This window comes from Stegostoma tigrinum, chromosome 12 (assembly GCF_030684315.1).
Source record: "Stegostoma tigrinum isolate sSteTig4 chromosome 12, sSteTig4.hap1, whole genome shotgun sequence".
In the NCBI taxonomy this organism is placed as follows: domain Eukaryota; kingdom Metazoa; phylum Chordata; class Chondrichthyes; order Orectolobiformes; family Stegostomatidae; genus Stegostoma; species Stegostoma tigrinum.
This window is the reverse complement of record NC_081365.1, coordinates 45,325,113-45,347,745: the sequence shown is the minus strand read 5'-3', so window position 1 is coordinate 45,347,745 and position 22,633 is coordinate 45,325,113. Positions and strand designations below refer to the sequence as shown.

The window sequence follows — 22,633 nt, the reverse complement described above, 5'->3', positions numbered from 1 at the left end:
TCAAGTATGTCCAATGCAGCAGTGCAGTTCTCACCAAGAGTTAACAACTGTGTGGTCCTTTAAATCATTGCGGTTTATGAAACAGTGGGTATAGCCTAATGATCCAATCTGTAGGCCTGAATGATATCCTAAAAAATCTAATGGGAATGTAGAGATAACAAAGTGTGGAGCTGGAGGAACACAGCAGGCCAGGCAGCAGAGGAAAAGGAAGTTGACTTTTCAGGTCAGGGACCCTTCTTCAGAAAATCAGATTTCCTGTTCCTCTGATGCTGCCTGGCCTGTTGTGTTCTTCCAGCTTCACACTTTGTAATCTCTGACTCCAACATCTGCAGTTCTTGCTATCTCTCTAATGGGAATGTAGCTGCTTTTACTTGAAATTCTCGTGGATTAAACTGTTTTCTTGCTGCCCAGAAGATAAAATAGTAAAACATGTGAATGATACATACTGGTCCAACTTTTTTATTCATTCAGAGAAAGCAAACTCCACTAGCCAAGCCAGCATTTATTATCTATCTCCAGCTGCGCTCAATGATGATGAGCAGCATTCTTGAATCACTGCAGTCCATTTGGCATGTGTACACAGAGTGTTGTTAGGGAAAAAGTTGCAGGACTTTTTACCCAACTACACAAAGTCAGAATGGTGAATGGCTTCAACGACAATTTTCTTCTAGTGGTGCTTCCATGAATCTGTTGTCTATGTTCTTCAAAACGGTTGTGATTGTGGGTTTGGAAAGTACAAAGGAACGTTGGTGATTTTGTGCAGTGCATCTCGTACATGGTACATTTTGCTGCTATATACTTCAGTGATGGAGGGACTGAAAGTTCAAGGATGTGGGATCATTCAAGTAGGCTGGTCTGGCACAGTTAGTGTCTAGTTTCTGGGCATTGCTGGTGCTGTACTCATTCAGCTGAGTGAAAATATTTCACCACACTTCTGACCTGTGCCTTGTAGATGGTGGACAGGCTTTGGAGAGTTATGAGGTGGGTTACTCGCTGCAAATTTTCTAGCTTCTGACTTGTTCTAATGGCCATGATACATATATACAAAGATACAACGAACAGTACAGCACACCAAGAATGCGTCGACACACAATGCCTTTCTAAACTAAAACCTTTTGCCTCTATGTGGTCCATATCCCTCCATTCCTTGCCTATGTGTACATCTGTCAAGATGTCTCTTAAATTATTGTCTCCAACTCCACCACCTCCTCTAGCAGTGCATTCCAGACACTTACCACCATCTGTGTAAAACACTTGCCTCTCACATCTCGTAGTCATAGGCTGCAGCATAGAAACAGACCCTTCGACCCAACTTGCCATGCCACCCAGTTTTCACAATTAAACTAGTCTCATTTAATTGCATTTGATCTATATCCCTCCATACCAATCCCATCCATGTTTCTTAAATGATGAAATTGTACTTGCTTCCATCACAACCTCTGGCAGCCCATTCCAGACACTTACAACACTGTCTGAAAAAAGTGCCCCTCTGCAGCCTTTCATATCACTCACGTCTCACCTCAAACCTGTGCTCTCTAGTTTTAGACTCGCGTGGCATGGGGAAAAGCTGTTGGCTATCTACCTTTTCCATGCCTCTCATGATTTTATGGATCTCCATAAGGTCACCCCTCAGTCTCCTACATCCCAGGGCAAAAAGTCCAGTCTATCCCACATCTCCCTTAAAGGGTCCCGACTCGAAACATCAGCTTTCCGGCTCCTCTGATGCTCCCTGGCTGCTGTGTTCCTCTAGTTCCACATGCGTTACCTCCCATAAATTTCCACCTTTTTACCTTAAACCTACGTCCGCTCGTAACTGACATTTCAATCCCAGGAAAAAGACACCGATTATCCATTCTTTCCTTGGCTCCCATCAATGAATAAACTTTTATCAAGAACTTCTATCACTTCTACGGTGAGTCCTGTTCAATTTCTGGTCAATAGTAAGCCTCACAATATTGGTAATGGGAGATGCAGCAATGGTAATGCCACTGAATGGAAAGTGGCAATCACAAGATTCTCTCTTGTTGGAGGTGATCATAATGGAGTCAGGAGCTGAGTGGCCCTGAGCATCAGTGAGCAGGTTATTAGTAAGCAAGTGTTGCTTGATTGTATTGTTAACAATTTTCATCAAGTGGCTGTTGATGGATAGCAGGCCATTAGGGAGGTAATTGGATGGATTGGACTTGTTCTGCTAATTTTGTAATCGGTTAGGTTAGAGGTAGCTCAGGAACTCCAGTCTTCAGTAGTTTTGCTGGAGTGTTATAAGTCCAATAGGCTTTGCAATATCAAAGCGTTAAGCCATTTCTTGATATTATGTGGAATGAATGGCACTGGCTGAATACTGGCGTCTGTGACGCTGGGGATTTTCAGAGAGGTCAAGATGGATCATCTTCTTGGAAGTCTGCCTGAAGATTGTTGCAAATGTTCAGCCTTGTATTTTAATCTGATGTTCTGGGTTTACCAATCTTTGAGGATGGGAATATATCTGGAGCCCCATCCTTTTGTGACTTTTTTAATTGTCCACTATATTGAAGACAATAGTAGGGCTGCAGACCTTAGATGTCATCTGTTGGTTGGGGAGTCACTTAGACCTGTCCATCAGATTCAGCTTGAATACAAATCTACTTTGGAACATAATGGGCAGAAATAATTGTGCAACAAAGTAAGGGGTTTAATGGGGAAAAAAGGTCAAACAAACAAAGGTATTTTATGCAAGCACTGCAAGTATTTTCTTAATGTAAATCACAGAAGATAACTAAACTGAGTGGATCTATGGAAGATTATAATTTCATGCTTTTTAAACTAGTTTTATAAGATAGCACATAAACTGTGAGGTCTACATCTTTCAATGTTTGTAAGCCAAGTTAATATTTTTGACTCAAATCATTGTGATGCTTTGTTTCAATAAATATTTTGTCTTACTAAGATTGGAAAAGTAGTGTTTTAGTCACAGTAGGGCAAGAAAATTACTTTAGAAGTTATGCATCCTTTAAATACTGCAACGGACAGTCCACTGGTATTGAAAGAACTGGAAATTGAGACTATAACCTTGTGAAAATTACATTATCTTTGCCAATTGTTTAAAGACTCCTTGCCAAATCTGAGCGTCATTTGAAATTCATTTGCGACCCATCCTTAGGAAAGAGTTGCAAAAGAGTAGGTAACTAATCTCTTCTCAGATCTTTGCTGACACCACTTTGGAGCTAAATGCACTCTTGATGCTCCATGCTTTCATCTGGAGAAGATTATCTACTCTGTGACTCAGAAATGGTTCAACTGAAATTGTCAATATGTTTCGTCATTTGACCTGTTTTTGAGCTTATTCCAGGCCATCACATCAGCTAGAAAAAAAGCATTTTCAGGTACAGTTCTTCTGCAGTGATCTAAAATATATTACTGAAACAACAATAAAATTGAGCCATATTTTGCAGCAAACTACAATCAAACACAAATATGAACATGTCTTTCAGATTACTAAATGCATTCAATAGAAACAACAACATAATATACAATGAATAAAACTTAATAACGATAGTGATTTAAATTAATGGCAACAATAAATGTATTTCACAACATGGGATTAAAAAATTAAATCATCAGGACATTTTAAATCGATCAGGCTCTATCCTTGAATATAGAAGATTAAGAAGTGATCTAATTGAGGTAATTAAGACTATTAAATGATCTAATAGAGTAGATCATTTATATATGATCAATAATCATACAATTCCTCTGGGATGGTTTCGTGATGTAGTGGTAGTAAGCTCATGAGTCATCTGCCCTGGAGGTATGTCATAACATTTCCAAACAGGCTGATTGCAAAATAGCATAATTCATCTAGTGGACAATCCCAGAATGAGGTGATCGTAGCTCAAATTAAAGCTTCATCATTCAAGGGTCATATTAGAAAGCTGTTATTTATGTAAAGGGTTGTGCAAATCTGGAAATCTCTCCCCAGTATTAGTCAGTGGAAAATCTCAGTACAGTTTGAGACATTTTTCTTATGCAAGGGATTTAAACAGAGTTTAGGTGCATTTCAGACATGATCTGACTGAATGGCTTGAAGGGACAAGGGGCTGAGTTCTATCCCTTCGATCTTGCACAAACATGACTGAAAAACAAGAAAATCAACAGAAAACGCGGATTATGCTTTTTTTTAGAAAAAATACCTGTTACAAAGGCAGAATGGTAATATCCACAGGAAACCCAGCTAATTGATTTTCCGACATCTACTTGGTGTGGCACACTGGCATTGCTTTTAGTATCAAGACCAATCTGTCCCTCAGAATTGTCACCCCACATAAAGAGCTTCCCATCCTCTGAAAAATATGTTCAATGAAACAAGAAAAAAATAAGAGCATAGATGTGAAAGTATCTCTTCAATGTTAAACAAAATAATACTCAGTAAAAAAACATGCACAATTTTTACAATAGCACATCCAATATCATTCCACGCTTGTACTTTATTGAGGAGTAACAGGAAATAAGGAAATAATTATTGCAGTAAACAGACCATTTGCAGTGAAGATTAGATTACTTAGACTTCTTGGTAACTGGATCATTTTGGCCAAATTTCTAAGCAATAGAAGACAGAAATAGTGTTGACCAATTGTTTGGGATTGTCATAAAGAGAATTATACAATCATTTAAACATTCAGTTTTGTTGCTACTATTATAGCATCTTTGTATGTTAGTACTTTTTATCTCATCAATAACTTTCCTTAAAACCATATTATAATTAAATTTACCAGCACATGTGAAAGGAGTAATGAGAACTACAGAGCAAAGGAGTGAAGAAGATTGACCACAATGCTGCTGAAGAAATTAAACTCGAAAATGTATGGACTAACAGTGGAATCTACTCAAGCTGATTAATGGGATACAAAGAAAGTCAATATTACCTGACGACAAATGTGATATCTGTGTATCAATGCAAAGATTGGACGTGAGCAATCATGTAAAGTATGAAAAAACTGGGACAATGCTAAGAGTATAAGTATTATAAAAAAATGCAAAAGTTGACCAAAAAAACGAAGAGATGCAAAGAGAAACAAACTTGCAAAAATATTTTAAGGACGATAGTATTTTTTCAAAGTACATCAATAAGAGGGTAATAAACTGAATGCTGAGCATATTAAAATACATTTATATATTATAGAATATGAGGCTTATATTTTCCTTTGTTTTCACCAAGAAAAAAAAGAGTATAACAATAGAGACCAGAGATTGCACAGCAGGAGAAATCTAGACAGAATACTGGAGAAACTCAGCAGGTCTGGCAACATCTGTGAAGTGAGAAACATTTGAGAACTGAAGAAGAGTTATATCAAACTTGAAACATTAATTGTGTTTCTCTCTCCACAGATGGTGCCATCCTGCTAAATTTCTTCAGCATTTTCTTTGTGGTTTCAGATTTCCAGCATCTGCGATATTTTACTTTTACCTCATATAGATTAATAGAAGTTATACATTATTACACATTAGAAAACAATGTTCTGAATAGAAAAAAAATTAATAAGATTGAAACTAGATAAATCTCAAGCTCTACTTGATTTTTCATACCAGAATATTAAAAGGAAGTATCCAATTTACAGCAATTAAACAATAACGTTTTTTTACAAATTAAACTTTTGTCATTTATTACATTTAAATTGAGGATGTATTGCTTATACATTTTCAAAGCTTGCTAGATTCAGGAGCCATTCCAGAGATTGTAAGTTCACAAAAGTTAGTGCATGCAGGGGAGTGGGATTAGTGTATATGTTCATATTGTGATTGACAGTTACCGAATAGATGCTTGTTGTTTTTACAACAGATTACCGAGTCAACGGACTTCACATTTTGTACAGTTTTCAAAGATTAGTAATGTTAACTGTAAGCTGCGTGGCTGCACATTTCCAGCATCCCCACACGCCACAAACCACACCACCCCCACCCACACCCCGAACCTCCAACACCAGAGGTTCCAGGCAAGTTGGTTAGCTACAGACGAGTGAACTTTTGCATGAAGACATAACTACCACACATGGCCCTCATAGGCACAGGATTTTTAAAAGTTAAATGGATGTAGGAGATGAGAGAGTTTTATTGGCATCAAGTAAATATGAGCTCTGTTAAGGAACCCTATGGTTCCTGTGGCCTGACCATAGAACATAGAAAAGTACAGCACAGTACAGGCCCTTCGGCCCACAATGTTGTGCCGTGGAATAATCCTAATCCAAAAATAAAATAACCTAACCTACATTCCCCTCAATTTACTGCTGTCCATGTGCATGTCCAGCAGTTGCTTAAATGTCACTAATGACTCTGCTTCCACAACTACCACTGGCAAAGTATTCCACGCGCTCACAACTCTCTGGGTGAAGAACCTCTCTCTGACGTCTCCTCTATACCTTCCTCCTATCACCTTAAATCTATGACCCCTCGTGGCAGTCAATCCTGCCCTGGGGAAAAGTCTCTGGCTATCGACTCTATCCATGCCTCTCATTACCTTGTACACCTATTACACATATTAGCATGAAAGTAACACCCAAGTCAGTTCCTCTCACCTTCCACCCCAGAATGAAAATTACATGCAATGGGATCTTGTAAATCAAGTGGGTCTCTCTGTGAAATTTCCAAACTCAACCTATCCACCTTTGCAGAAAAAAATCCTTTGGAATAGGGAAAGTATGTCAAAGTTTGAACATCACTGTTAGCCTGGAGGTACAAAAATAGTTAAGAACTAAGATCATAAAGTCGCAAAAGGACACAAGTTAAACAAATGTGCAGAATAATGGTAGGTGCAGGCTGAGTGTAAATATAGTAGGTAGGAATATACAAGGTATCCTATGTCAGATTATTGTTGGGTGGATGGAATTGATAAGCAAGGACATTTAACAATCCTGGTCCTTCTGCCATTAAAAGCACAGTTTAAATTGCAAAAAGCAACAAGTAAACTAAAAGGGATTCATCTTATGACATATAGATTTAAAATTCACAGAACACCAGTCAGATTGCATTGGGGTAATCTAATTAATTTTGTTAGGCACCTTACTTAGGAAGGACACAGTTAACCCTGAACAAAGTCCAGCAATATTTCACCAGGATGGTATGTGGACGAAGGCATGTAGCTAAAAGATTAGATTAAATTGAGTTATATTCCCTGGAATTGAGGAGGTTAACCTGACTGAGGAGGTTTGAACAGCAAAGAAAAGTCCTCAATAGTGAATGACTGATCAAGCTAGAAAGGGAATCCAAAACAAGGCAATATCCCGAAATTTGAAGAACTAAACTTGTTGAAAGCAAATCTAGAGAATACGAAATGGATCACGCTGAAAGGGCCTGAATGCAAAAATCAATTGAAATGTTTGATAGTATGAGGAGTACTTGGTCAACCAAGGGTTTTCTCGGATGTGAAGGAAGGTTAGTAATTTGCCTAATACCAGGATCCAGACAGTTTGATACATAAATTCTCTGGTTTCATTCTTATGTTTCAGATCAAAATATTGTTTCATGGGACCTATAATGTTAACCTGAACTACGTTATTTCATGAGCTTATTTCTAAAGATGAAATCCACACTGCTTTATTTCTTCACAATCTTCTTTGACCTTTTTCTTTAGTATTTAAATGAAGCCATTGGAATGAAAGCAATCTTTATCTAGAAAGATCATATCATTTTAAATACACATTACAGATAATCATTTTCAAAATGGCAGTTTAAATCTTATACAAGATAATGAGAGGCATAGATAGAGTTGATAGCCAGCGACTATTTCCCAGGGCAGAAATGGCTAGCACGAGGGGTCATAGTTTTAAGCTGGTTGGTGGAAAGTATAGAGGGGATGTCAGAGGCAGGTTCTTTACGCAGAGAGTTGTGAGAGCATGGAATGCGTTGCCAGCAGCAGTTGTGGAAGCAAGGTCATTGGGGTCATTTAAGAGACTGCTGGACATGTATATGGTCACAGAAATTTGAGGGTGCATACATGAGGATCAATGGTCGGCACAACATTGTGGGCTGAAGGGCCTGTTCTGTGCTGTACTGTTCTATGTTCTATGTTCTATGAAACAACATACCAGAAACCTATCACTACAAAGCAGTTGTGGGTCTGGCATCATGTGGTCTCAATACCCATTATTTGTAATGTTAAAATCCTTCAGTTCAGTTGCAATGAACATTTGGTAATTTCAAAAGACAGACAGTCTCATTCCATAGATTGTTTAACACTGCATTCACACCCAACAAGTTTAATATGGTGTGATGTCAGAATCACTTTATATTGACAATAAATGTGACTTGTAAAACAGACATCAAGGTCCTAACTGATTTTTATGGGAAGCAGAATGAGACACCTGCCTTTACAAAGTCTCACTCAATTCACAACACGTCAGCACAACAGTGCTATAAGTGAACTGTGACTGCACTGTTTACAACACATTACCATGACCTTTCTGAATGAAAACAGCAGATTATGTTGGCGAATTTCATAAGGAGCTGATTTAAGACTGCCAAATTTACATCAGTCAAGATCTTTCAGCTAGGACTGAAAGAGGAGCTGGTTGTCTCATTAGCCTAAGATGGATTCAAACCTAAGTTTCCAGGATGAAATGATCATGGTGAATATTCCGCCAAAATTCCTCTTCAGAGGTTTTGATAATCAAATGAATGAGCTATCAGTATGCAAATAGTAAGAATTATTTAAAAGTTTGTCAACGCATAACTGAAACTGGAAAGATTGTATTATTATTTTAAAATGCTAAATAAGAGAAACGTAACAATATGAACATATAGTCGATTAACAAGACAGTAAATAAATGGTTATAATTAACTGTTTTTATTAGGACTGGAGAAAATTTTGTAAGCAGTGTAATGACAAAATGCTGTGAGTGCTTAAAATCTGAAACACAGAATGTTGGAGAAACATAATAGGTTTAACAGCATCTATGGAGAGAGAAACAGAGTTAATACTTCAAGTTTTGTGTGAATCTTCAAAACACCGTTCCGTGTTTGGGGATCAGGATTTGAAGATAGGTTTATGGGGCACAATCTTGAAATTTTTTGATGATGCGGAATTCAGAAGTATGAAACGGTGAATTTTGGGAAGAAGATTTAAGAATGAGAATACAGGCTCTGTGGAAGTGGATGGTAGAGCAGAGAGATTTATGGGTGCAAAATTTCTTCCTTAAAAACAACTTCCATGTTTAAAAATAAAGTCAAAGCACAGGGAGTAAAGAGACTGTACTAAAGTTCTACTGTACATTTTACTCATTATAGAAAGGAAATTAAAACCATAAAGCTCATGTTAGACAAAGTCACCAAGATGATGCAAGGGATGAGGAATGACAGTTAATATAGCAGAGGCAATATATTAACGAGATTAGCATACAAGCTAAGAGATTTATTAATCCCTCTTTATTTTAACCATGTAGGTCTTCCACGGAGTGAATAAACAAATATTTCTTGCCTAGCTCAATAGCAACAAGTAACCATTAATTTAAACTTGTCACAAGGGGATTGAGAAATTTGTAAACTGTTATGAGCACATGAACTTCTTTGCCTAAAGAAGTCGTTAAAGCAGTGAATCACATCTGTTAAGGGAAGGGAAGCAAGTATTTGAAGGAAAAACACAAGGCTATTGGTCATAGCAAAAATCTGGCAGCAAGTTTTGAATTCAAATCAAAATACTGGAAAGCATTTAAGCCATGTCTGGCAGCAAGTGCAAGAAGAGAAACAGTTGCCGATTTCATCAGAACTTGAAGTAGTTTCACATTGCTTTAGTAAAGTCAAAGCTTGAACAACACTGGTCAAACAGCATACTGGTGTTCTGCAAGAACATTGTTCCATGGACTGATTAGCAACAGTATAGTAATTCATCAATGGGGGCAAGAAAAAAATACAGTTGATCTTGAGATAAAAGCAAAACAGTGTGGATGCTGCAAATTTGAAATAAAAACAGAGGTACTCGGTAGGTCTGAGAGCATCTGTGGTCAAAGTCAGAAGTCACACAACACCAGGTTTAGGTGATCCCCCTCGTTCTCTCACACCACCCCACCAACCTCCGGATACAACGCCTCATCCTCCGACACTTCCACCATCTACAATCCTACCCCACCACCCAAGACATTTTTCCATCCCCACCCTTGTCTGCTTTCCGGAGAGACCACTCTCTCTGTGATTCCCTTGTTCGCTCCGCACTGCCCTCCAACCCCACCACACCCGGCACCTTCCCTGCAACCGCAGGAAATGCTACACTTGCCCCCACACCTCCTCCCTCACCCCTATCCCAGGCCCCAAGATGACTTTCCATATTAAGCAGAGGTTCACCTGCACATCTGCCAATGTGGTATACTGTATCCACTGTACCTGGTGTGGCTTCCTTTACATTGGGGAAACCAAGCGGAGGCTTGGGGACCGCTTTGCAGATCACCTCCGCTCCATTCGCAATAAACAACTGCACTTCCCAGTCGCGAACCATTTTAACTCCCCCTCCCATTCCTCAGACGACATGTCCATCATGGGCCTCCTGCAGTGCCACAATGATGCCACCCGAAGGTTGCAGGAACAGCAACTCATATTCCGCTTGGGAACCCTGCAGCCCAATGGAATCAATGTGGACTTCACAAGCTTCAAAATCTCCCCTTCCCCCACTGCATCCCAAAAGCAGCCCAGTTCGTCCCCTCTCCCCACTGCACCACACAACCAGCCCAGCTCTTCCCCTCCACCCACTGCATCCCAAAACCAGCCCAGCCTGTCTCTGCCTCCCTAACCTGTTCTTCCTCTCACCCATCCCTTCCTCCCACCCCAAGCCGCACCTCCATTTCCTACCTATTAACCTCATCCCGCCTCCTTGACCTGTCTGTCTTCCCTGGACTGACCTATCCCCTCCCCACCTCCCCACCTCTACTCTCCTCTCCACCTATCTTCTTTTCTCTCCATCTTCGGTCCGCCTCCCTCTCTCTCCCTATGTATTCCAGAACCCTCACCCCATCCCCTTCTCTGATGAAGGGTCTAGACCCGAAACGTCAGCTTTTGTGCTCCCGAAATGCTGCTTGGCCTGCTGTGTTCATCCAGCTTCACACTTTACTATCTTGGATTCTCCAGCATCTGCAGTTCCCATTATCACCAGGTTTAGTCCAACAAGTTTATTTGAAATCGCAAGGTTCCGAAGCGCTTCATCAGGTGAAGGAGCAGCACTCTGAATCTTGTGATTTCAAACAAACCTGTTGGACTACAACCTCATGTCATGTAACTTCTGGCTTTATCCAACCCAGTCCAACACCTGCACCTCCACATCATAGGCTCTGTGGAGAAAGAAACAATTAATGTTTCAGGTCCAGTATGACTCTACGTCAGATCCAATGTGTTCTGAAGCAGAGATTCAAAATATTAACTCTGTTTCTCTCTCCACAGATACTGCCAAGTCTGCTGTATTTCTCCAGAAATTTCTCTTTTTATTACATTTGATCCTAGGATTTACTTCAGGTTTGAAAATTAGAACTTAGCATTGGATGCAGCCTGGACACTTTCAGACATAATGGGCATACCAAGGATCATACAGTAAAATCTGTAACAGAAGGGAATATTTTGAAGAGACAAGGTATGTACAACTATCCTGAAGTAGAATCATAGAATCTTTACAATGCAGATAGAGGCCGTTCAACCCGTCGAGCGTGCAACAAACTGCCAAACAGCATCCCAACCTATCCCCTGATTATAGGGATGTCCTGATTATAATGTAAATTGTTAATTATGCCCATTAAGCCTCAATGCTTTCAAAATCCCTTACCTGTTAAAGCTGCCGAGATGTTTGATCCAGCTGCCAAATGTTTGATTTTTTTCTGACTTGTGAAGAACTCTACACGTTGAAATGCTGTTCTTTCCTCAGTGTGTCCCAGGCCCAACTGTCCTTCACTGTTGTCACCAGCAGCATAAACATTTCCTTGTTCTGAAATAGATATATTGGTCAGGTCTTAAAATTAAGCACAATTCTTATCGTTTCAGCTCCATTTATGATTTTTTATGTCTTAACGATAAACCATGATTAGCACAGGTAAAATCAACAAAGGGAGGAATTGAGGAAACCAAAAAAAAGGTTCTAAAAATCAAACGCAGAATTGGATTATAATCACTGATCCAAAATTGTGAAAGCTCATCTTCAAAAATGTAAAAGCTGTTATACCCACTTCCAGCCAAATTTTGTTTTAATTAAAAGGCACTGCATAACATGGCCATTTTAGGCCAGCCAGAAATGACTGTTAACTCTAAGTTGGTCTTCATTGGTTGTACAAGACAAAACCGCTTTGCTAAAACAAACTACAGGATGTGCTCCAATTACAAACAAACAGATTGCTGCCAGAAATCTATTCCACATTGATGTTTTTGCAGAACATTAGGTCCAGATGAAACAGACAAAATTCATTTCCGTGCTGGTTAATCTGCAATGGCATTGCAAAGTAAGTCGTTCGTATTCTGAAGTACAAAAGAGGTTGAACGCAGACCCTAAATGAACTGATGTAGCACAGGTGTAATTCATTATCTGTTTTAAACACATAAGTAATTACAGGTTTATACAGGTAGGTCCAATTATAAATAAAGGTAGTCAGATTGTGAAGTTGCACAGGAATCAAACGCTAAAAAAATATAAATTATTAATGCCTTAAAAAAACAAGTAATGCACTTTCTTTTCAGATTCCTTTCACCTTATTAATTATTGATTTGGAGATGTATCGCTAATGATGTTATATTAAAACCAATCAAGTAACTGCTAAATGCTACATGAGTGTCTCAGAATATTCCCACTTGCTCTATCAACCTGGCAATGTTAATCTCTTGTCTTCTAGATCGTTACCAGTCTCTAAACTGCACAGAGTTTCTTTAACCTGATTCCACTGTCATCCTCAATGGTTTGTGCAAGAATCCTGGGTAACATGTTAATAACTGAATGATCGGGGAGAAAGCTGGGTATGCACCATTGGCACATCCCAGGAGAAGCCCAAGATGAAAGAGGGCACAAATCAAGAGAACACAAAATGTGTCAAAAAGGGACACTTCTCAACATAATTAGTCTCTGCACATAAACCAAAAATTTACGCTAAATGAAAATGGCTAGATCTTAAAATTTTCCAGGCAGAATTTACAATCAACCACTGTAGGGCTCTGAGGTGGTCCTCCCAACACCCTCCCCATTCACTTTCAATTTATTCACAACTTTAGATGCAACAGTGAGGCCTAGGGCATCCAGCCTGCCATTGTCCCAAGTGAGGACCTTAATGGGGCCACTTTACACTTAGTCTCAATTTTGAGGCTGCTGAAAGGAATTCAGGGTGCAGAGACAACTTCCAGCCCATTTACACTCCTGGGTGCACAAAATGGTTGGACAGGAAAAATCTACATGCAAAATATCCTGCCCTGTTCAAATGCTCACTGCTATTCTTGTCAATATTAACAACAAAGTGGCGAAAGATCTTTGAGAGATTACAACATTTATCTGCACAACATGCAGTAGCTCGATTGCAGGCAAATCCTACTAAGAATGTAGATGTCAAAAATCCATGATGTCAAAAACTGGAAGTGTATACAAAGCACAGCAAAATAAATCAAGTCATATGGACAGGGTCTAGCAGCTTCCATATACAAATATAACATATATATAATGTTATAGATATTGAGAAAATTGGGAAGCTAAGTTATTAGAACAGATGCTGCTCCTTTTCTGTTCAGGCTGAAGAATTTGGAGTTCCAAAACTGACGTCCTACAGCACCACTATCATTGGGAGCTTGGAGATACAGTATGAAAGTTTTACATAGGCAGTTTCTATTAAAAATTCAAATCTGAACATTTATAATATAAAAATAAAGTAGCCAGAAAGTGAACATGAACGTAATAATTATAACACATTACAAAATTCAGTAGACAATAGGTGCTGGAGTAGGCCATTTGGCCCTTCAAGCCAGCACCACCATTCATCATGATCATGGCTGATCATCCACAATCAGTATCCTGTTCCTGCCTTATCCCCATAACCCTTGATTCCACTATCTTTAACAGCTCTATCCATCTCTTTCTTGAAAGTATCCAGAGAGTTGGCCTCCACTGTCTTCTGGGGCAGAGCATTCCACATATCCACCACTCTCTGGGTGAAGAGGTTTTTCCTCAACTCTGTTCTAAATGGCCGACCCCTTATTTTTAAACTGTGTCCTCTGGTTCTGGACTCACCCATCAGCGGAAACATGCTTCCTGCCTCCAGAGTGTCCAATCCCTTAATAATCTTATACACCTCAATCAGACCCTACTCATCCTTCTAAACAAGTGTATACAAGCTCTGTCGCTCCAATCTTTCAACATATGATAGTCCCGCCAATTCAGGAATTGACCTCGTGAACCTACGCTGCACTCCCTCAATAGTAAGAATGTCCTTCCTCAAATTTGGAGACCAAAACTGCACACAGTACTCCAGGTGCAGTCTTACCAGGGCCCTGTACAGCTGCAGAAGGACCTCTTTGCTCCTACGACACATTTCGCTTATTTTTGCAAGCTAAATTACGTAAGTATAATTTGAAACATTCATATTAACAATGATGTAATTGAAAAACCAGCATCACCTGGTAACCAACATACCGGTGCAAACTAATGTATGGTTTCGCCCACAGGCAATTAGCTTCACTTTCTCTGATTTCAATGCTGAAACAGAAACAAAAACATTGAATACAAAATTCCGTTCTCATGTAAAAACTTCAATAGATAAAACTACATCAAAATGTTTTAAAAATAATTTTGTTCATGTGCAGCTGTTGTTTTTCTTTGCTTGATACTTTGTTTTTGACGCAAATACATTGAACTCTTGCAAATAAGAAATAAACAGAACTCAGACAATTGCTCTACCCCCAACAATTTGGGAACATGAGTATAACACTTCTTGCACAGGCCTGATTCAAGAGATTTATGGTATTAATTACAAGGAAACACAGCATCCCTGATATATCAATTTAAAGCAGATGCTGAACGTCCACTTTGTTTTGTTTATGACTTCTGCTAACCACAACTATATATTCATCTTCTACGAGATGTGCTGTGATGTCCACATTCTTCATTTCATAACTTCTCCTCCATTTCCCTTACTAAAGTTTTCTCATCTATGGATCCACCACCAACTCTTCTACTCCCTCATATGAAAACTCCTAACGATCTGATAACTTTTCCTGAGATGCTTCATACACATTCAACCTTACTTATCTGGTGGCATTGACACTACATCTTTCATCCCTCAGAGACCCACGTCACATTCTGGAAACCCACATTCAAATTCTGCCACAGCAGATGGTGGAATTTGAATCCGATAAAAGTTTGAAATTAAAACTCCAATGATGACCATGAAACTAATGTCAGACAAACCCACCTGGTTAACTAATTCCTTTAGTGAAGGAAACTGCTGCCTTTACACAGTTTAGCCACAGGCCTGTCGAGTTTCAACTGTCAATGGTAATCCTCCACTGCTATCTTTGCTGTCTTTCTAAAAAAAATGAAAACTTTCAACCTTTTCACTCTAATTACAGTATCATGTACTTTCTAAAAGTTGAGGATTAAAATGCCAGATGACTTTCTAACACTGACCAGAATTGTCACTTTCTTAAAAAAGACCAACCTTTGGCCCACATGTCTGTACAACCCGTGATCTCATTCCAAACTATTTCCGTCTGCTTGCACGTAGTCCATATCACTGTTTCCTGCCTGTTCCTTCCTGAAAGTATGCTATCTGCCAAAAATTACCACATTAGCTCCATTATTTTGTCTGAAGCCGATGCAAGGCTAGCATTTTCATTGCTTTTCTTAAAAATAGGCACCATATTGGTTTATTTGTAGTTTGGGATTCAATAACACACTTCTAATGATTGATAGTTTACACATGATGTTCACAGCCCCACTTACCAATTATGTTATTATAACATCCAACCTGGGGGATTTATTGGTTTTGAGCACTTAAGCTTACCTGTGACAGTCATGCAAATTAAGTCATTGCCATGAAGCTTCATTCCAGATTCTGTGATGGATTACAAGCAACTCATGTCTCCACTAACAATTACATCATTGAAACAAATCTTCATATATGTTTGAGAGATAATGGGAACTGCAGATGCTGGAGATTCCAAGATAATAAAATGTGAGGCTGGATGAACACAGCAGGCCAAGCAGCATCTCAGGAGCACAAAAGCTGACGTTTCGGGCCTAGACCCTTCATCAGAGCTCAGAGGCCCGAAACGTCAGCTTTTGTGCTCCTGAGATGCTGCTTGGCCTGCTGTGTTCATCCAGCCTCACATTTTATTATCTTCATATATGTTTGTTATTTTTAAGCCCCTTTGTACCCTTAAATGGTCTCAATTACATCCTCATAAATCTAAAAATTTATAATAAGGAGGAATATCTTTTATTTAACATTAGTTTATGCTACCAACTCCATTCTTCTTTCTAGCGAATACTTTGGGTTGAGGCAGACAAGATCAGACCAGTACGTTTGCTAATGCATTCAACCCTGAAATGAGCTTCTGACCACATAATTACATTATCACCAGGACGAGCTCAGATCGTCCCCTCCCCCCACTGCGTCACAAAACCAGCCCAGCTTGTCCCCGCCTCCCTAACCTGTTCTTCCTATCACCTATCCCTTCCTCCCACCTCAAGCCGCACCTCCATTTCCTACCTACTAAACTCATCCCGCCTCCTCGACCTGTCCGTCTTCCCTGGACTGACCTATCCCCTCCCTACCTCCCCACCTCTACCCTCCTCTCCACCTATCTTCTTTGCTCTCCATCTTCGGTCCGCCTCCCCCTCTCTCCCTATTTATTCCAGAACTCTCTCCCCATCCCCCTCTCTGATGAAGGGTCTAGGCCTGAAAAGTCAGCTTTCGTGCTCCTGAGATGCTGCTGGGCCTGCTGTGTTCATCCAGCTTCACACTTTGTTATCTTGGATTCTCCAGCATCTGCAGTTCCCATTATCTCTTATCACCAGGACAGCCTACTTTCACCAGGCCCGACGTTGCTCCTGCTGTAGCTTATCTGCTGCTAAATGCCTTATCATAATTATGCAATTCATTGACTCAAAAGTATCCAAAAGAATTCCAAGGACATGACAGTGTTAGAAATGGGGCTATTATTTATTATTATTCCACAAATCATAATGGTTTTTAAAACTGAAATCTGGTGCCATTGGTTTATTAAATATATAGCACTTGCAGCAGTACTTAAACATGTAATTAAGAGGAAACAGTCACAACTACAAATAATGGGTTTCGTTTGGAAATCCAAACAACTAAGAAACGGACCCAAGGTGTTTATGCTTATTGTAAAGTGTCAGTGTTAAAAATTTCTCATTCTCTCTACGTGACAAATTTGCATTTCTGGCCTAAATTTTAAAACTCACCTGTACAATGAATATTAACTTGACTGCTCCATACCTATTTTCATTAATCTAATAAGGATAACTCATGTTCTCAGCTTATCCATTGTTTTTCTCTTATTCCTTGTAACGTCTGTTCCATCAAATGCTTCTGTATCATTATCATTTAGGTAGAATAACATATACAAAGGAAAATATCTGGGTATATGATCTAATTGTCACACTGCTTTAAATTTTCATTTAAAACCTATTTACTTTCTGTAATGGCTTGCCAGGCTATTTCAAAGGACAATTAAGAGACAAATGCAAGCTACTCCAGGTAAGGATGGCACATTTCCTTCTTTAAAGAGCATTCATGAACCAGATTGATTTTTAGAAAAAAAATCAAGAATGGCTTCATGGTCACGATTACTGAGGCGACTTTCAAATGAGGGAAGCAATGGCTTAATGGTGTTATCGTCAGACTATCAATCCGGAGACCCAAGTCTTAGTCTGGGAACCCAAGTTCAAATTCTTCCAGAACATATGGTGGAATTTGAATCCAATAAAAGTTTGAAATTAAGATTCTAATAATGACCATGAAACAACTGTCAGAAAAACCCTCTGGTTTACTAATGTCTTTAGTGAAGGTAACTGCAGCTTTACCCAGTCTAGCCTATTGTGACTCCAGACCCACACAAATGTGGCTGACAATTAGGGAAAGGCCAATAATAGCCAGCGACACCTACATCCTGTGAATGAATCAAATAGATTACAGATATTTTACTCAATGAATTGCCACAATGGGATCTAAATTCATGCTCCCTGAGTGGGGTTTTGAAGAAAAGTTGTATTGGACTCAAAATGTTAACACTGCTTTTATCTCCACAGATGCTATCAGACCTGCTGAGTTTCAATTGTCAACAGCAATCAATGTTCAGGTTCAGAATGACGTAAACTGAGAATTATAAACATACCACTGCAAATGGTTCCAAAAAGTATGCTTTTAATTCTGTTTATTTCATCCTGAACTTGACCATTAACTTCTGCTGAAATAGCGGGGAATAAGACCATAAGACATAGGAGTGGAAGTAAGGCCGAATATTCAGCAGGTCTGGCAGTATCTGTGGGAGGAGAAACAGGGATAATGTTTTAAATCCAATATGACTTCTTTGGAACTAAGACAGAGATGGAAAAGTGATGTTTCTTTCTGCAGAAAAAGATTGGGAGAAAAAAAATGAAACAGAAGGTCAAAAGAGATTGAGAAAGTGCAGGAAATTAAAGATCACAGGTGTCACAGAACAAAAGGTAATGGTTGTAAAGAAAAGATTCTGGATCTCAGTAGGTACTCACAGCAGGTAGTTAATGACAGAAGATGGGTAATTTATGCTGAAAGCCAAACAAGAAAACCAGATGCTGGAGTATAAGGTAGGGAATACAAAAATGTGGGAGACAAGAGTTCATGTTCTCTATCTATTGAACTCAATGTTGAGCTCAGGAGGCAGTAAACCACCTAAACAGAAAATGTGACGCTGTTTCCCTAGCTTGCATTGGGCTTTGCTGAAACACGGCAACAGACCTAAAACAGAAATGAGAGCATTAGACCAATATGGCGTATTGATGTGAAAGGAAGGTCAGGGTCATGCTTGCAGACTGACAGGAGATATTCCACAAAGTGGCCACCCATTCTGCATTTTGTCTGCTCGATGTAGAGGATTTTATAATATGGTGCTTTTCCATAGTGGATTAACTCCGGAGAAATCATTAAAAGGTGTTAACAAAATGAAGTATTGATACTAGTATTAGGTCACCACTGGAAGCTGTGATAGGTGCAGTATGAAACATTGATTTAAACATGACTTCTCACATTTTCAGATTATAAAATCTTGCATTATTGGACAACTTACAGCCAAGTAAAGTCAAAACAAATTTGGTGAAACAAAGTGGCAGCGGTTCTGTAAAAGAACACAAATTGCAGAAAGAAACTCACACAGCATGTATATTAGATATATGACTAAAAATTACAGTATCAAGAAACATGAATGTTGCGGGGGTACAGAGAAGTCTGGACGGAAGAATTTACCTTTGACACAAGTGGGTTTGTTGATGGTGTTCTTTGTTCCCAAACCTAGTTGACCCCAGTTGTTGCTCCCAAAGATATATAACTTGCCATTTTCTGTCAAAGAAAGCAATATTTGTGAATGTGTTTTTGAAAGCCATACTTGACATTGTTTCCCTGAATAATGTTACAACATCTTATAACATATAAGAACTGATCTGTTTGCTTATTTCTGTGTTTCATATCTGGATTATTTTGCAAGGACTAAAAGATGGAAAAAGCCAGGTATCTGTAACCCCTGAACAGATGTTCATCCAAACCAGCCCATCTACTTTTCATAGACTCGCTATAGTGTGGAAGCAGGCCATTCAGCTCATCAAGTCCACACTGACCCTCCAAAGAATATTCCACCCAGAATTATCCTCCTACTGTATCCCTGTAATCCCACATTTCCCATAGCTAATCCAAATAGCCTGCACATCTCTGGATACTATGGGCAATTTAGCATGGTCAACCCACCTAATCTGCACACCTTTGGACTGTATGAAGAAACCCACACAGACATGGAGAGAATGTGCACACTCCACACAGACACCCACCCTGAGGCTGGAATCTCACAGAATGAGCTGTTGAATTTATCAATACAAGCAGTGTCGTAATGAAAGGATAAGTAATTCTCTGTAGAATAGAATTAGAAAAAAAAATCACAAGCATCATCTCCATGAAAATACAATTGAGTCTCAGTGGAAACCTGAGATAAAATAGTCAAATATACATGAGCACACAGACAAATTAGGAGCAGAAGGCCATTCATTTCTTTCAGCTCAGTTATTCAATAAGACCCTGGCTAATCGAATTGTAACCTCAAATCCATATTCCTGTTGATCTCTGATAACTTTTCACCCCCTTGTTTACAAAAATCTACCTACCTTCGGTTTTAGACTATTCACGGACACTGCTTCCACCACCTTCTCAGGAAGGGGGTTCCAAATGCTCAAACCTGAGAAGAGAAATCTCATTTTTGTTTTAGAGATAACAAGGTGTAGAGCTGGATGAACACAGCAGGCCAAGCAGCATCAGAGGAGCAGGAAGCTTGACATTTCGGGCCTAGACCCTTCTGCAGAAATGGGCTGAAGACCATTTCTTCCTGGTCCTCTGATGCCGCTTGGCCTGCTGTGTTCATCCAGCTCTATACCTTGTTGTCTCAAATTCTCCAGCATCTGCAGCTCCTACTATCTCTGAAATAATTTTTGCTTTAAATGGATGAACCCTGATTTTTAAATGGAGACCCTAGTTCTAAGTCTTTCCATTATAGGGAACATCTTCTCAACATCTACCCTGTCAAGACTCCACAGTCTGTGATCCTTATCAGTTGTCCCAACTGAACAACTGAAGCAAAGCAATTTTTCCCGGTCTTTGCATACAGGAAAATAATTAAACGAATGCCACTTTGAAACCAATTACTTACCAGTTACAAATGCCGTATGCTCATCCCCACAACTGATTGAGATAGCTTTGTCATTTTTTAGCCAGAACTTACTGGGAACGTTGTCTGAGAATTTGCTTTTACCAAATGTAAAAACAGCTCCAGAATCTGAAAGTAAAATAAATTATATGAACTACGTATTTTTAATCAACATGTTTTAATGTTGGCATGGAATGAATTAATTTTCCAAAATCGACAAACTTCTATTCACAACCAGGAACTAAAAAAGTTCTACCAATGGCCCAAGATGTTCCAATACTTATGTTACCTTTCATAAATTTTGCAATTTTGATTCAAGTGCATTATCTGGAGCCAGACATCCAATGGAGGTGATGGCCTTATCAATGACTGGAAAAGGGCAATCAAGGCATTTGCATTAACTGCTGTGATGTACCACCAACTGCCTGAGATAGCCTTTGGCAGTAGCGGGGAGATCAGGATGACAGCAGTAAAGCTGCTTGTTCAGTTCTTCGTGCTTTTAGGATGGTTTTCAACACCAAGGAAAATTTCAATGCTGTTGCAATTCATATGTCAACTTTGGAAGAACTTACCACAAGAAAAAGACCAGGCAGCATATGTGAGCACTACATGCCTTCCCACAAGACCTAACAATAGTCGAGGAGGAGCAAATTACTGCAGATGCTGGAATCTCTACTGAAAACAATAAATGCTGCAGATCACAGCGGGTCAGGCAGCATCCGTGGACAGAAAGCAAGTTAACTTTTCAAATCTAGATGAGTCTTCATCAGACCTGGTAGCAAAGATGCCTGAACTACTCATTAAACCTATTTAGTTAAATCACGAAGACACTGAGAGAAAACATATAGTGTTGTTCAACTTGGAGCCAAGTAGCACAATAAGAACAGGCATAATGGATAAAGAAGCACTGGTGCAAATTAGGACATGGGAGCAGAGGTATGGATGACATCACTATTTATGGGGTTTGGAAGATAGGAGGCCAGTTAGAAGTGAGCTTGTCTCTTACAATTCACAAGTAGTAAAGTCCAAGATGAAAGATGCAGCAGCAAATAAGCTGAAGCAGGGAGCAAAATTGGCAACATTGAGGAGGAAGAAATAGGCAGTCTTAGGGAGGTGTAGTTATGATTGGTGGTTCATCTCAGCAGTTAATGCAATTGCCTTGATTGCAGGCTGTTTCAGCCTTATGGATTCAGCATTCAAGTATGGTAGTAAAAGGCACTGTCCGTGGCAGTGAGATCCAGAAGGTAACGAGAAAAATTGACAATCAGGAAACAGAAACACCAAAGAACTAGCCGGACAGCATTGTGTGGCCAGGAGTCAAGTGCAATGTGGGATCAATGGCTATGAAATGGAAATTGGATTCAGGACAAAAGCCAGTGGCTTTAGTCTTCCCAAAATTTATTCGGAGGAAACTTCTACTCCTCCATTACTGAACAACAGACAACCAGTCAGAAAATTTAGAGACCTTGAAGCAAAAATAGTTGAAGAAAAATTTCAAGCACAATTTGCAAGGACAGATTCTGAACAGTGCATTCCTGTTCACGTAATTCATTTGCTGCTTTACCCTGCATTCTTCACCTTCTACAAAAGCACTGCAGCTTCACAGGACCAGGGACCCGGGTTCAAGTCCACCCTCGGGCGACTGTCTGTGTGGAGTTTGCACATTCTCCCCATGTCTGTGTGGGTTTCCTCTGGGTGCTCTGGTTTCCTCCCATGATCCAGAGATGTGCAGGCTAGGTGCATTGGCCACGCTAAACTG

The 22,633-nt window shown here is 39.5% G+C and overlaps 1 protein-coding gene across 1 annotated transcript in view; it reads right to left on the bottom strand.

The window, feature by feature from the left end:
• The window catches only part of rpgra (retinitis pigmentosa GTPase regulator a), an 88,780-nt gene that overhangs the window by 54,170 nt on the left and 11,977 nt on the right, over window positions 1-22,633 (bottom strand). Inside the window, exons 3-7 of the mRNA XM_048540121.2 lie at window positions 20,878-21,003; window positions 19,434-19,526; window positions 14,600-14,662; window positions 11,768-11,926; window positions 4,170-4,319 (exon numbers count right to left, since the gene is read on the bottom strand). Coding sequence (XP_048396078.2) covers window positions 4,170-4,319; window positions 11,768-11,926; window positions 14,600-14,662; window positions 19,434-19,526; window positions 20,878-21,003 — 591 coding nt within the window. The remainder of the gene's footprint in view (window positions 1-4,169; window positions 4,320-11,767; window positions 11,927-14,599; window positions 14,663-19,433; window positions 19,527-20,877; window positions 21,004-22,633) is intronic.